The sequence below is a fragment of the Canis aureus genome, chromosome 29 (genome assembly GCF_053574225.1).
Source record: "Canis aureus isolate CA01 chromosome 29, VMU_Caureus_v.1.0, whole genome shotgun sequence".
NCBI lineage: Eukaryota > Metazoa > Chordata > Mammalia > Carnivora > Canidae > Canis > Canis aureus.
This window is the reverse complement of record NC_135639.1, coordinates 8,667,118-8,682,606: the sequence shown is the minus strand read 5'-3', so window position 1 is coordinate 8,682,606 and position 15,489 is coordinate 8,667,118. Positions and strand designations below refer to the sequence as shown.

Genomic DNA, 15,489 nt, shown 5'->3' with positions numbered 1-15,489 from the left:
GCAGGGCAAAGGCGGAGAGGGGGCTGTGTGTCTCTCTTGGGGTTCCGTAGGCGGGAAGGGGCGGGGCCGGGGGGCGTGTTGGGGGCGGGGCGGGGGCTCTGGCTCCGCCCCCGCGCGCTGGCGCTGGGCGCCGAGGCGCGGAGCGGCGACTTCGCGGCTTGGCCGGGCTGCTTGGGGTCATGGAGGCGGCGGCGGCTCGGCTGCTGCGCGGAGGCGCGCTGGTGAGTGCGCTGGCGGCGGGGGCTTCTCCTAACGGGACCCGGGAGCCCCCTTGTCGGCGCCCGGCGGGCCCCCGATCTCCCTCCAGGCCTCTGGCGGAGCAGGTCCCCGCTCCTGTGAGGAGGGCTGGGCTGGCAGCGGCGGCAGCTGGCGCGAAGGGGGGTGGGAGCTGTTCTAGAAGCTTCGGAGCCGGAGCGGGAGCCGGAGCCGGAGCTCGAGCCCTGAGTGGCGTCGGAGAGCCGCGCGCGCCCTGTGTTCTCTGCGAGCCGTCGGGCCCTGGGAGCCCCGGAGCCCGGGGCCTTTGGGGGCACTTTGCAGAGACGTGTCCCCTCCGATGCCACGTGCCCCCCGCTATCCCATTTCACCCCCACCTCCCAATTTTAACTAAAAAGGTAGTTGAAAACGCAGGCACGGTCTTTCCGAGCAGAGCGTTTGCTGCCCTGCCCTCTCTCCTGCAGCCCCTGCTCCGAAGTTAGGAAGCGCCCCTGGAGTTGGCCAGACTTACCTGCCAGTCCGGGGATGCCCCCTGCCCCGTATCAGGTATCAGCCGACCCGGGGCCCAGCATCTCCCATGGCGAGCTCACCCCAGCGCGGGGGTGCGCATTCCCCGAGCAGCGCCCTTGCACTTGAGATGACACCTGCCTCCCAGGAACAGTCACCTGTGGCACCTAATTCTGCACTCCCGGCTGCCCCCAAAGCGTAGATCCTTTGATGGGTTTTGCCAGGATCTTCTCGTGGCGTTGAACATTTGCACCGTTGAGCTTGCTTTCCCGAATACACTCACACCCTTCCATACGCTCCATTTCTTTAGCAACTTGACCTCTGCTTAGTTGTAAACTTTTACCTCCTTCTGTCCGCTCAGAGGAGTTAAAAGGCCCTTCAGACTACAGTTTCAGTGAGTGCTGTGCCCAGAAGCAGGACTCTTTTTTGTTTGTTTGCTTAATTAGAGGTAATTAATGTTATTTGATTGCTTTACAGGCTTGAGCTATTAAGAAAATTACTAAAGTCGTAATTAGTATATTGTTGCAAAGAAGTGAGTCTTTTTGGTATGAGTACTGTCTTATGATTTTTTTTTTTTTTATGAGTTTAACAAAGATAATTACCAGGGCTTCACAATTTGACTCTTGTTTTACAGCCAACAGTTATACTGATCACGTGCTGTGTGGCAGATGTTTTTGGTGCTCTACCTGTGTCATCTCGTTTAATTCCCCCCCCTTTTTTTTTTTTAAGATTTTGTTTGTTTATTTGAGAGAGAGTGAGCGAGAAAGTGTACAAGTGACAGGAGAGGCAGAGGAAGAGGGAGAAGCGGACTCCCTGCTGAGCGAGGGAGCCCAACGTGGGGGCCTCTATCCCAGGAGTCTATCATGACCTGAGCCTAAGGCAGAGGCTTTTTTTTTTTTTAATAATAATTTTTTTTTATTGGTGTTCAATTTGCCAACATACAGAATAACACCCAGTGCTCATCCATCAAGTGATAAGGCAGAGGCTTAACCCACTGAGCCACCCACTTAATTTCTTACTGCCATCTTACACATGTTAGCTAATCTGTTGGCTGCAGAGGCTGATGCTGTAGAAGATCAGGTAACTTGCTCAGCATCACTCAGCTGGAAAGTGATAGAGCTGGCGTTCAAATTCCAGTTTGATGCTAACCTTAATGCACTACTGCCTCCCCTTCTTTGGAGATAGTGGAGACCTATTTTATTTGGATTGGTTAGTTTATTGAGTCACCCAAGCATCCCATAGAAGTTTCTCTTTTAATGGAGAGTTTAGAACTATATCCAACAAATCTGATATTGTGTAGGTGTGGTACAAACCCCAGGGGTTCCACAGTCTGCCTGTAGGTTCAGAGGAAGGAACAATGATCAGGACCATTAGGGGAGACGCAGGTTCTTCAGGAGCTGGGGTTAGGTTTTAGGAGAAGAGAATTGGGGAAAACACGGTAACAAAAGGAGACTGGGGAGTTTTAAGGAGTGTTGGGAGTTTATCCTTTGGATTGTCAAAAGCCATTGAAGGTTTTGAGTCTTGGAGCTAAGCAATCAGCTATGATCTAGTTTTATTGCTGTCACAGCAGGTGGTATGGAGGGTAGAGAATTCCAAAGTAGGGCTAATTTTGGTTCCTCTCAAAGATAAATGGAGGGCAACTGGGTGGCTCAGTGGGTTAAGTGTCTGCCTTGGGCTTAGGTCACCCTGGGATCAGGCTCCAAGTCAGGCTCCCTGCTCTGTGGGGAGAGGCTTTTTCTCCCTGTCGCCCCTGCTTGTGCTCTCTCACTTTCTCAAATAAAATCTTAAAGAAAAAAAAAAGATCAATGAAAAGGAAGAATTTACTGAGGATTTACAAAAGACCAGGGAAAGCATTTTATATCCACCTGATAGACTCTTATTAAGCTGGGGTCAGTGGCTTCATTTCACAGATGAGGACCTGGGAGGCGGTGGTAGGCATGCTCTGTGTCACCCGGGAGTCAGGCCACTGCTTGGGCGCTCGACCACACTTGCCTTCTCAGAAGGGTTCAGTTGTCCCTGCAAATGCATTAGAACTAACCTGTCCATTTTGATTGGGCAACCAAATTTGTGAGGAATTGACCTGGTCAACCTTTTGTTCCAAAACATTTTAAGCCACTTGACATTTTGCAAGAGATCATTTTTTAAAAAATATTCTTCATAAAAAATATTCTTGATGTAATATTATCCAGTTAATCCTATAAAGGTCTGCTAGTTGCTGGAACTGCTAAACTAAGATATATAACTTGTTCAGTTTCTTGCTATTCAAGAAAGCTGGGAGCAATTTTTTTTTTTTTTTTTTTTTTTGGACATATGTGGCCTCCGGACAGTGAGAGCTTAGCACATGCAGAAGCAGAAATTGTTCACGTGGGCAGCCCGGGTGGCTCAGCAGTTTAGCGCTGCCTTCAGCACAGGGTGTGATCTTGGAGACCCAGGATCTTGTCCTATGTCGGGCTCCCTGCATGGAGCCTGCTTCTCTCTCTGCCTCTGTCTCTGCCTCTCTCTCTCTCTCTCTCTCTCTCTCTGTGTGTCTCTTGTGAATAAATTAATAAAATCTTTTAAAAAAAAAACAAACAGAAATTGTTCATGTGCCATAGCCGGGTCCCTGGAGCCAGAGTGCTTGAGTTTGAATCCTCTCTACCACCTCTTAGCTGGACAACCTTAAGACAGGCTGCTGCCCCATTCTGTACTTCTGTCTCCTTTACTACAAAGTGGGGAGAACAGGAGTATTGAGGGAGATGTTAGATGTCAGGCACTTAAAACAGCTCTTGGCACATAGGAAATACTCAGCAAAGGCTCACTGTTAATACAGGCAGCATCCATTACCAGTAACTGGGAGGACGGGGTGGGATGATTTTGCTCTATGCAGAGAGCTCTCTGATCAGTCTCAGGGGTGTGTAAGTTTACATCAGGGTCTTTGGCCTCAAGGAAATTACATTTTTAATTGTAGAGACCAGGTAGATGTGTTAAGAAATGCCAGTAGGAACAGTAGAAGATTGCCAGCGTTAAAATAAATAGCCTGGACAGATGGGCTTATGGAAGGAGAGGTTGGAACTGTGCATCATAAAAGGGGATGGCTTAGATTTAGGTAAAGCAACAGATTGGTGGACATTATAGACCAAGGAGATGCGTGAACCACAGTATAGATGTAGGAATGTACTGCGCTTGTCTGAGAAATAATTATTCTAGGATTGCTGATGTGAAGTTTGCAGGTTGACAGAGTGAGTTTATTTATTTATTTATTAAGATTTTATTTTTATTTATTCATGAGACACACAGAGAGAGAGGCAGGGACACAGGCAGAAGGAGAAGCAGACTCCATGCCGGGAGCCCGACGACGTGGGACTCCATCCCTGGTCTCTAGGATCAGGCCCTGGGCTGAAGGCGGCGCTAAACCGCTGAGCTACCCGGGCTGCCCGACAGAATGAGTTTAAATGACAGGTGTCTATAACGTTCAATGATTAGGTCCACACTTGTTCGAGCAGCAGTGAGTCTTGGTTCATTAGGGTTGCCCACAGTTCCAGATAACAGCATTTTTTGGTTGACTAAAATGCAAGCATTCATAATGTTATTACTTATCAGTACAGAAATGGCAGTGGTTGTGTTTTGTTTTGTGGGTTTTCTTTTTGTTTTTGTTTTTGCAAATGCAAATAGGTCTTTGTTTCCAAACCCTTCTTTCTCTCTGGTGCCAAGAAGACTAAGTAACCAAAACAGTCTTCTCTGGCTGCCATAAAATGCTTTCTCCTTTCTTTCAGGATCCTTTCATACCAGCCTGCTCTTGGGCTTACATTGCTTTGACTTTGGCACTGTCGGTCAGTGCCTGTCCAGAATGATCTGGAGGCCAGATGATTCCCTGTGGTGGGGAGGCTGTCCTGTGCATTACAGGATGGTGAGCACCCCACCCCCACACAACTGAAAATGTCTCCAGACATTGCCAGATATTCCCTGGGGGCAAAACAACAATGCCCCTTGTTGAGAACTACTGGCATAGATCTGTGCTGCCCCTGTGTTCTTGGGGGGGGGGGGGGGTGGAGGTGGAATGTGGCCTTTCTCCTCATAGGCTGGTGGAAAACTATCACTACTACTTGCCACACTCAGTTTGTTGACTATAGGAATTGATTTTCCAGATTTCAACAGGAGCCATTGAGATTCTGATTCTGTTTTATTCTGAGATAAAACAGTTAATAGCTTGCAAAAGGAACCAAAAGGGATAGGTGACCACTTAGACCACTTCAGAAGTTCACCTGTGGTGACACAAGCCCTCAGCTAGGGTGATACTACTGCTGGCTAGAAAGGCGGACGCATTCACAAAGGAAAACTTGAGAAGATTTGGTCATTATCTAAAAATGGAGGAATTAGATGGATACCACATTTTTTAATGGAGTTAGCTAAGTGATATGCAGAGATTGGGGTGACTGGGAGAAGACAGTTTGGGGGAACAGAAAGGAAAAGCATTCATTCTGCTTTAGATTCCAGGCTTCTAAAAGTGTCAAGTGGAAGCATTTTGGAAGCCGAGCAGAAAAGGAATCTGGAAACTAGGAGAAATATCGGAGCTAGAGATACAGGGCTGAGCCTTTGGAGCATATTACAGATCATCTTGGGGGAATGTTGGAGACAGGCAAAGCAAAGAGGAGAATTAACGTAGGATATCCCTTCGAGGAGCATTTTGACAAACAGGCTTTATATTCAGAACTGGAGCAAAAGAAGGAAAAGGATATTTAAGTCCAGTCTTAAGAGCAAAAGTACCAGCAGACCTTGTGCCAGATAGAGTAAAGAAAAGACCCCATAGGGAGCAGAGGCAAGATGTTTTGAGAATTACAAGATATACAGCAGAAGAACCCAAGACCAGCTTTTGAAGATGCTGGAATGGGAATGGAGGCAGGGTGTGACCTGGGTCTATTTAAGGATAGAGAACTGCTTTAGGTCTTAAGCTCCCTTCTCTCCTTTTAGTATCCACCTGCCCCTGCAGGCATTTAAGTGCACAACTCCTGGTCTGGTCAGGTCTCTTGACCTGGATGTTAACTGCTCTTTCTGTTCTGCTACTAACCTGGTTTTGCTGCAGAGGAAGGCCGTTCCAAATATCTATAAAGGTGTTGGACCCAAGTTAACTAAAAATTAACGATTAAAAATTGTTTTAAAGGGCACCTGGGTGGTTCGACCAGTTAAGTTTCTGACTTTTGATTTCAACTCAGGTCTTGATCTCAGGGTTGTGGGTTCAGGCACGCACACACACACCCTCACACCGGAGCTTAGTTTTTTTTTTTTTTTAAATTGCTTTAGCTTCATTAATAATCACATCTTGTAAGATTTCTTTGGAAATAGGGGTAGTTTTGAAAGAGAACTTGCTGACCTGGCCACGGCCACACACATAAAGGTGAACAGGTCTCCTGTATGCAGATTCCCTGGCGCTGCGTCCTTCTCCATATATTTTGCCTTCTTCGGAGGCATTCTCTGCATATTCTTCTAGAAAGTGATGACATTGTCATTGTCAATGACATTGACATTGATGAAAGCGCCTGCCTTTGGCCCAGGGCGCCGTCCTGGAGTCCCGGGATCGAGTCTCGCGTCGGGCTCCCTGCATGGAGCCTGCTTCTCCCTCTGCCTGTGTCTCTGCTCCCCTCTCTCTCTCTCTATGTCTATCATGAATAAGTAAATAAAATCTTTAAAAAAAAAAAAAAGGAACCAGTAGTACTACCAGTAATACTACTTCCAGTACTATTGGAAGGAGTAGCCTTAGACTGGTGGAAGGGAAGGGCTACCTTTTTAGTAGTTCCAGAGAATACCTAGAACAGAAGCTACTGTTTATGGAGAAAGCAAGCAGAGGTCAGAGGGGTTCTGGTGTAGGAGTTTTGGCTCAAGGATATGAAAGCAGAGAAAGGATCGACTTAAAATTTAATGTGAGATATGCAATACTTAAATCCGATCTTAAAATGGATATCTTGGATTTAGTGAGAATTCATTGAAAGATCTGTCTAGAAGAAGATGGGAATCCTCTCTAAGAGAGTGGGAAAGGAACAATGTATTAGCTATTATACCAAAGAATGTATAAACCATAATCAATAAAGTAGCATTAAGAAGTATATCCTCTTACCTCTGCCTCCTCCTCTTTTTGCTTTGCTGTAAGGGAAACTAGCTGTCTTGGCAGGAATCTGCCTCAGCCAACCACAGAGCCTAAGGCAGTAGAAGAAAAATGTGGCCAGCTGATTATATAATAAGGCACTAAATAAATATTGTTCTATAAACCTGCAGAGCTATTTACATGCTATATTGATCCTTATATCCCAAGGAGCATAAAAGCATTACCAAAAAATCACTGTTTTCATTTGATTAGGTTAATTAAGCTAAAGCAATAACAAGCAGTGAGCATAATTAAACAGTTTGGCATTTAACCTTGCCTTGTGTTTATTATAAAATCTTGGCGCAGAGGACCTGCCACTCTTGGCCACTGCTTCCTGCTGGAATACTTAAATTTACATGTTTTAGAAACAGGTACAAATTATAAGAGATAGAATGTTTAAGTTTTTATTCATTCAGTCCTCTAAATTGTTGATATAACTCTCATAAACTGTATGAATTTCTGTAATGGTAAAGCTATAGAATTTGGTTTCTCTAATTTTTTTTTTTTTTGGTTTCTCTAATTTTAATATAACCTGGTTAATTTAACTTGGTGAGGAGGAGGTGCCATAGATTTTTTTTAAAAAATTTTTATTTATTTATGATAGTCACAGAGAGAGAGAGAGAGAGAGAGAGGCAGAGACACAGGCAGAGGGAGAAGCAGGCTCCATGCACTGGGAGCCCGATGTGGGATTCAATCCCGGGTCTCCAGGATCGTGCCCTGGGCCAAAGGCAGGCGCTAAACCGCTGCACCACCCAGGGATCACCATAGATTTTTTTTTAAACTATTTTCAGGAGATAATCGTAGATCCTCATGCAGTTGTCAGAAGTAACACAGAGAGAATCCTGGGTACTCTGTCCAATTCGCCTTCGTGGTGACACTTATAAAAACTACAGTACAGTGTCACAACCAAGTTCTGATACAGAGACTATCCATAGGACTTACTCAGATATCTCCAGTTTCATGTGTAAATTTATATATTTAGTCCTGCGCAGTTTTGTCACGTGTATGTTTATGTATCCACCACCACAATCCAGCTACAGGACGGTTCCATCCTCATAAAGGTCTCTTGGGTCACTCTTGTTTAACCACATGACATAAGGCCTAGTAACCTAGTGGTTCTCTTCTCCCTCTGTATAATTGTATCATCTCAAGAATGTTAGATAAATGAAATCCTGGCTCCGTAACCTTTGGGATTAGCTTTTTGCATTCAGGATAATTCTCCAGAGGTTTGAACAAGTTGTTGCTCAGATCAGTAGTTTGTTTTTTTTTACTGCTGAGCAATATTCCCTTATAGAGAAGGAAAATCTTCTCTACCCTCTTGGGTTCAGGAGCCAGAATCTGGAAATTCAACTGACAAAAAGCATTAACTCAAGGGAAAGGTTTATTTCATCTGTGTAGGGGAGCCAACCAAAGAAGTGTAGCTGGCTCTTTCAGAGGTTGAACTTAAATGCTTACATATCCTGGTAGGGAAAAGGGAAGGGGCAGAAACTGATTCTAAGGGAAAACCAATAGGGTTCTATTAGAAAAGGCATGGGTTTTTAGGAGAACAGGTTTCCAGGTGATGGTGTGTCAGAGAGCCTGTTTTGCCCCATTTGCCAGCAGTCGGCATTGTCACTGAAATTTTTTTTTTTTTTTTTTTTTTTTTTTTTACTTTTAACCATTCTGATCATATCTCACTGCGTTGGTTTGCTTTTAAAATATCTTTTAGTTTCCAACAGGATCAGAAGAGATTCTAGTATGTTGATGGTTCAAAGATCCTTCTTTTATGTATTCTACGTATTTAATTGTATCATAAAATAATATCATTTTACCTTTTCTGGGTCTGTGAAGTTGAATGAGTACTGTGAAAGAGAAAACCGGAGGCCCAAAATGGTGTTGTTTAGATTAAGGGCCCCAAGGCAGGAGACCAAAACTTAATGTCTAACTTAAATAGTTTCAACCCCTCAGGAATGTAACCTTTCAGGGATCAACTTGGAATTTCCTGGTCCAGCTAGGAAATGTACTGATAGACCCATTCAGCTCCCCTTAGGAAGGAGAGCCACCTTGCTTAAACAGTGCATTCCTTGATAATAAATTACTTTCCTCTTTTTTTCTAATGCCCTCCCTGCCTTTGAAAACCTTTCTTTATTTAGCTCAGTGGAGGTCCCCTATGCTTGCTGGATGGGATGCTGCCCAATTCGTGAATTGTTTAATACAAGCAATTAGATCTTCAAATTTACTTGGTTAAATTTTGTTCTTTAACAGTGCAGAAGGACATGAAAAATACCATCAAAATCTGTTTACCACGGGTGAGCACTCTACCTAGCTGTAGAATCATCTTGATTTTTATTGCCTTGTAGGTCAAAAGGTCTTAGGGGGGCACCTGGCTGGCTCAGTCACTAGAACATGCCACTACTGATCTCAGGATCATGAGTTCAAGCCTCACACTGGGCATAGAGCTCATTTAAAAAAAAAAAAAAAGACTGGAAAAAAATAAAATCTATTCATGCATTCTGTTGTTACTAGCCAGTGTTAAAATGCACATTAAATTAGAAAATCTATAAAATACTAAAACTAAACATGAGCAGATTCCTTTATTATCTTAGAGTAAAGAAGATCATTATAATTAAAAGCCAGATATCATCCCCCAAAGAAAAGTAATAATTTGGGCAACACAAAAATCACAGACTTCTCCATGACAACACAAAACAAGTATAAGTGGGGCACCTGGGTGGCTCAGTAGTTAAGCATCTACCTCTCTTTGGCTTGAGTCATGATCCCCGGAGTCCTGGGATGGAATCCCACATCAGGTTCCCCACAGGGAGCCTGCTTCTCCCTCTGCCTGTGTCTCTGCCATTCTCTCTCTCTCTCTCTATCATGAATAAATAAATAAAATCTTAAAAAAAAAAAAAAACATTAGTGTTTTTGTGGATAAGGTGGATCCACTTTAGTGGATAAAGAAACTTTTTCCTGTTAATCTGTTTATTGTCAGTTCTCAGTTGCACCCTCCCCACCCCTCTACTCCACCCTTCCTGTGGGTAGAGGAAAGTTTTCTTCCCAAGAAATACACTATATATGTATAGATCTGGGTTTTTTTCACTTGCAGATTTATGTGACCTTGTCCGCAGTGGAGATATGGATTGACACAGTGACCCTGAGTTCCCCTTGTTGGGCATTATTCATAATACTAAAAGAGATTTTGGTTGCACTTTCCCATCTCTGCCCTTTGATTAGTTTCTTTGGCTCCCTAAAGCAGCCCTGGTTTAAATAAAAACAAGAGTGATCTTGTACACAATGGACTATTTTGCAACTATAAAAAAAAGGGAATGAAGGTATTCTCTAGGTCCTAAAGCAGAAACCTCTCCAGAATGTATTGCCACATGAATAAAAGGCACAGAATAGGGTACATAGTATGCTACCTTTTAGAAAGGGCAGGGAGGAGAATAAGGAAGTCTATTCCTATTTGCTTAGATTTGTATATAAAAAATATATAAAGATATACATAAGCTGATCAGAGTGGTCACCTGTGAGAGAGGTTGAGAAGTGGGCTGAATGGGGATGGGTCAACAGCTTTTTTCCCGGGTATGTGGGGGCAACAGTCTTTTTGAGCCTTGTTACGTATTCAACACAAAAGCATTTTAAAGCCAGATGCTTTGGGGGTGAGGGTGGGCAAGGGGAGAGAGCAGGGGTGCACATTTATGAATCACTTCTGTAGACAAATGAATGGTGTGGCTTTTGAATATTTGCTGTAGGAGGGGTTGAGTTTTTACTTTCCAAATCATGCATGTAAACCAGATGCCAGCCCAGGCTACAATTAGCATTATCTTGAGGAGCTTTTGAGAAATACAGAGGCCTGGGCTTCATCTGGAGTCTGTTGAATCAGTCTTAATTGGTAGGGCTGTACTCTCCTTTGCTGTAAGCTCCCCAAGTGATCTGGTATGTAACCAAGAATGGCAACCCCTGATTTAAATCTCAGGGGCACTTGTTTCCAAGATCCCAATAGAGTTGGCAAATGTTCCAGAATAAACCATTTTCTTTAGTTTAATTATGTGTAACAACATTTGACAGGTTCTTAAGAAATCCATAAAATGGTTCAGTAGTATGATGCTGAGCACATTATCTAAAACCTACATTTTGCGTTTTAAAGGCAAGCCTACTTCGAAAATCCAAAAATCCAGAGCATACATGATTCAAACCATTGCACGTACTTTTAAAAAGCCAAAACATTAAATATTATTAGAAATATTTCTGATAGAAAGTGCAGAAAACAATTTAACTGGCGCCCTATACCCACCACCCACTTTTGCTATAGTTTTGGGTTTGTTTACTTTAAGAAATAAAACACTACAGGGATCCCTGGGTGGCTCAGCGGTTGAGCTCCTGCCTTGGGCCCAGGGCGTGATCCTGGAGACCCAGGATCTAGTCCCATGTCGGGCTTCCTGCATGGAGCCTGCTTCTCCCTCTGCCTGTGTCTCTGCCTCTCTGTGTGTGTCTCATGAATAAATAAATAAAATCTAAAAAAAAAAAGAAATAAAACACTACAGAAACCCCGCATTTCTAGCTCTTCTACAGAGGAAACCATAATCCTGACGCTGATGTGTATGCTTCTTGTTCATGTGTTTAAACTTTTACTGCATCTATGTGTCTCCATAAGAATATATACTATCATTTGGTGTGTTTTTAAAGTGTACATAAATGCTATCATCCCAAACAAATCCTTTTGCAAATTGCTTTTTTAACTCAGTATTATATTTTCAGGGTTTATCCATGTTGATATATGTAGCTCCCTAGTTTACTTTAACCGCTATAAAATCTTCCATTGAATTATAGGGGAGGAAAAAATATTTTGCACTCTACCCTCCTGATTCTTGGCTGAGATCCCTCCATAACAACAGATTAACAGGGGGTAAAATACAAACAAATTTAATAACTTGTATACCCTCTGTATAAATGGGAGAAACCCAGGAAAACTGAGTGACCCTGAAACGGCCCAAGCCACCATCCCCTTAAATACTGTTACCAGCTAAATACAAAAGATGGGGGGCAAGATAGCGGGGTGCAATTATGGGAGGTTGGCAGGAAAAGCATAGTAAACAAGAGTGGGGTGGTTATGCAGATTTAATACCTTGCCTTTTCCATTGATAAGTTTCTGGGGACTTAGTCATCTCTTCCTGGTTTGTGGGGAAATTTCTTCTATGCATGTAGATCAATGTCTCCTATAAAAGGGTAAATGTCAGGCAGCCGGGGTGGCTCAGTGGTTTAGCGCCGCCTTTGGCCCGGGGCATGATCCTGGAGACCTGGATGAGTCCCACGTCGGGCTCCCTGCATGGGGCCTGCTTCTCCCTCTGCCTGTGTCTCTGCCTCTCTCTCTGTCTCTGTGTCTCTCATGAATAAATAAATAAAATCTTAAAAAAAACAAAAGGATAAATGTCTTCTCAGTTTTCAGAACTTCTCTGTCTGCTGTTTCTTAAAAATTGCCAGCTCGAGAAAATCCTTATGTCAAAGAGACATTTTTGCCTTGGCGAATTCTTCTCCCCTTCAGAATCAGCATACTACAACTTACCCTTCATTCTTTTGTTGACAGATCATTGGCTTTTTAATTTTTCACCTTTATAAGTCTCACTGCACTGCTTGCAAAGCGTGTACTCAGGCATAGGAACTTAAGTAGAATTGCTGGGCTTTGGTGTTATGTCTTTATCTTTACTTTTGCTTAAATCGTGATTACACCTGTTTTTACCCTCAACTACAGAATGGAAGGGTTTCTTCCCACTTAAAGAAAAATTGTTCATGACCCTTGTTAAAGACGGTAAAGAAAACTTTATTTAAGAAGGAACTACTGCATTGGGATTTTGCGGTAGGGAGGTGAGATCAAGCTCAATTCCAGGTACCACAATGACAAGTGGAGATTTATAGGCAGCAAGTCAGGTTGGAGTCAGTGGACAGAAAATCACTGAGAAGAAAGATGAGGGCTAAGCGGGATTCTTGGGGGCGGGGGGCTGGGTGCAGGCCACCCCACCAGGGACCATTTTGGGCATGAATTCAAAGCATCCCAAACCCAGCAAGTTCAGGAAAAGCTCTGTACCTCCCCCTCACCTGCCTGCTTATACTAGGAAGAGAGCTATTAACAGAGATTTCTCTGGACTCAAGAAACTTCACCGTATAGTAGGGGAAGAACCGTTGGGGTACCTGGCTGGCTCAGTTGATAGAACATGTGACTCTTGGTCTTGGGGTCATGAGTTCGGGCCCTGCATTGGGTGTAGAGCTCACACACACAAAAAAAGAGGCTGTCTTTTGTTTTCCAAACATCTTTCACCTTCCTGCAAATGGTCTTCTCCCTTTGTACCTTCAGACATCCACCTCCTCCCCAGCTCATAGAAGCATCATGTTGCCTATCTTTGCAGTCTCCATGTCTGCGTGGATTCCCTGTGTCTATGCTATTACATTTGATTTTCTCTTGTTAATCTGTCTCTTCTCGATTTGATTCTTAGTCCAAGTAAAAGGTCCCTGAAGAGTAGAAAAAATTCTCCCATGCCAACACTCACCAGATTCAGACTCACCAGGATTCTTGCTAGAGGCTGACCAGAGTGATCAGATACCAAGGGTGGGGGTTTTCATTAACCTGATGCAGTAGGATCCTTGCTAAAACTGGCCTAGGTGGACCAAGGGCAGTGCCCAAGGTCAGGGCCTAGTTAGACACAGAGGAGCTGACCCTCATTTGGTTAAGGAGAGAGTCTTTGTCAAACATCTTCAACACTTGAGGGTCAGGTGGTGGGAGTGAAGCTAGAGCAGGAGGCAGAAAGACTGGCAGGAGAGGGAAGAAACAAGAGGAGAGCATTTGGAAGGAGGGGGGTGTGCCTACCTGAACTGCATCTGCTAAGAGCAAGCAAGTTGGAGCCTGAAGAACATGGAGATGTTTGTGGAGACCCTATTGAGGAGGGGTGCTGGTGAGTGGTGGAGGTCCTAAGGAAGCAAAGAGGGCAAGTAAGGCACACCTTCAGCAGTATCTGGCTGTGCAGGGAAGGGGAGAGAGGATGCTAGCAAGATGGATGCATGGTTCAAGGATGGTTGTCATGCTAAAAATTCGAGCAGGGGAAAAAAATGGAAAGATGTGAGAAGACCAAAGGGATGGCTGAGGATCCTGGGAAGGTGGGAGAGGTGGGACCCAGAGAGAGTTAGAGGGACAGGCCTTTCTTAAGAGGAGGAACATCATGCCCATCGCACTAGGAGGGAAGAAGGATGAGCGGTGCAAACGCAGGACACCAGGTGGGTTTGGTGGCAGCAGGTTGAGGTTGTCCCCATTTGTTGACATTTATTTTTTTCTAGTAGAAGGTGACTCATCAGCTAACAGTAAGGGGTGGAGCTTGGCGGGGCTGGGGGGTGGGGCGGGTGTTGAGATCCCATAATCGGTTCAGAGAATGGGTAAGAGTCCAAATGGAGGTTGGTGACTATGAACTTGTAGTTAAATGAGGCCACATGCATGTCTGTGTCTCCTCACTGTGCCCTGGATGCGGTCACAGTGAGAGTTGTAATCAGAAGTGCCGTGAGACAGATTGGGGGAAAAGTGGGTGGCACAGAGGCCAGCGCGAGGAATTTGGGAGTGATGGAGGTGCCGGGTGGCCAGTGGTGGTGGTGGTGGTGGGCATACATGTCTGTCAAAACCCTTTAAACTGTATGCCACAAATAGTTTTATCTTATATATAAAAGTAAAATCGAACTAGATAGAAGGGGAAGATGGAATGCTGCTGTGGCAGATGAATCTAACTGTATTACACGTTGCAATACTGAGATTTATAATAAATATCTATTGAGTCTTCCTTCAGGGTTCCTGGCTCACAGCTCCCAATGCCTTGGGAGTTTCCTAGGCAGTTAAGAGCAAAGAGCATCTTTTGTTAAAATATTTGGTCTCTTGTTTGCAGTTGCTGAAATCCTCTGAGAGCCCCGAAGGTGAAATGGGTGCCTTGTTATTCATACCAGACCCCCTTCTATCTGCACCTGAATTTATATTAATGAGGTGACTTCGGGATTGCAGCTAAGGGTGTGGGGAATTCCGGGGCTGGGAACCAACCTCATGATTATGGGGTTGGGCCTTTCTGTTTGAGCCACTAGCCTCCTGGGAGGGAAGAGGGAGCTGAAGGTTGAATTAGGCTCCAATAGCCAATGAATTACTCAATCTGGCCTATGTAATGAAGCCTAGAACCCACAAGGACAGGGTTCCCAGAACTTCTTGGATGGTGAGCACAGGGAGGTGTTGGGAGAGGGGCCCCTGAGTAGAGAGCATGGAAGCTCCACACTTTCCCCCAACCTTGCCCTGTGCGTCTCTTCACATGATGGTTCCTTAGTTCTATTCTTTAATAATAAACCAGTAATCCAGTAAGTAAAATATTCCTCTCAGTTCTGTGAGCTGCTCTTGAAGACTAAACAAGACTGCCCCCACGGAGCAAGTGCTAGGAACCTGCAGTTGATAACCCGTGGGTCTGAAGCATGGGGGACAGCCTGGGCTTGCCACTGTTGTGTGAATGGGGGCCGGGGGCCCATCTTGTGGGACTGGGCCCCTTTGACCTTTGGGATCGATGCCATCTCTAGGCAGATAGAGTCAGAATTGAGTTGAATGGTAGGACAGGCGGCTGGTGTGGGGGAAAAAACCCACGTTTGACTTGGTCCCAGAATTATTACCA

General features: G+C 44.6%; 1 protein-coding gene across 3 annotated transcripts in view; it reads left to right on the top strand.

Annotated features, from left to right (window-relative positions):
• Positions 1–15,489, top strand: part of ACADSB (acyl-CoA dehydrogenase short/branched chain) — a 40,118-nt gene that overhangs the window by 787 nt on the left and 23,842 nt on the right. Inside the window, exon 1 of one of the 3 annotated variants that reach the window (XM_077877325.1) lies at positions 75–221. The exons of the other annotated variants lie outside the window; for them this stretch is intronic. Coding sequence (XP_077733451.1) covers positions 180–221 — 42 coding nt within the window. The 5' untranslated portion in view covers positions 75–179. Of the gene's footprint in view, positions 1–74; positions 222–15,489 lie in introns of those variants that run through there. 3 annotated transcript variants of the gene reach the window in all.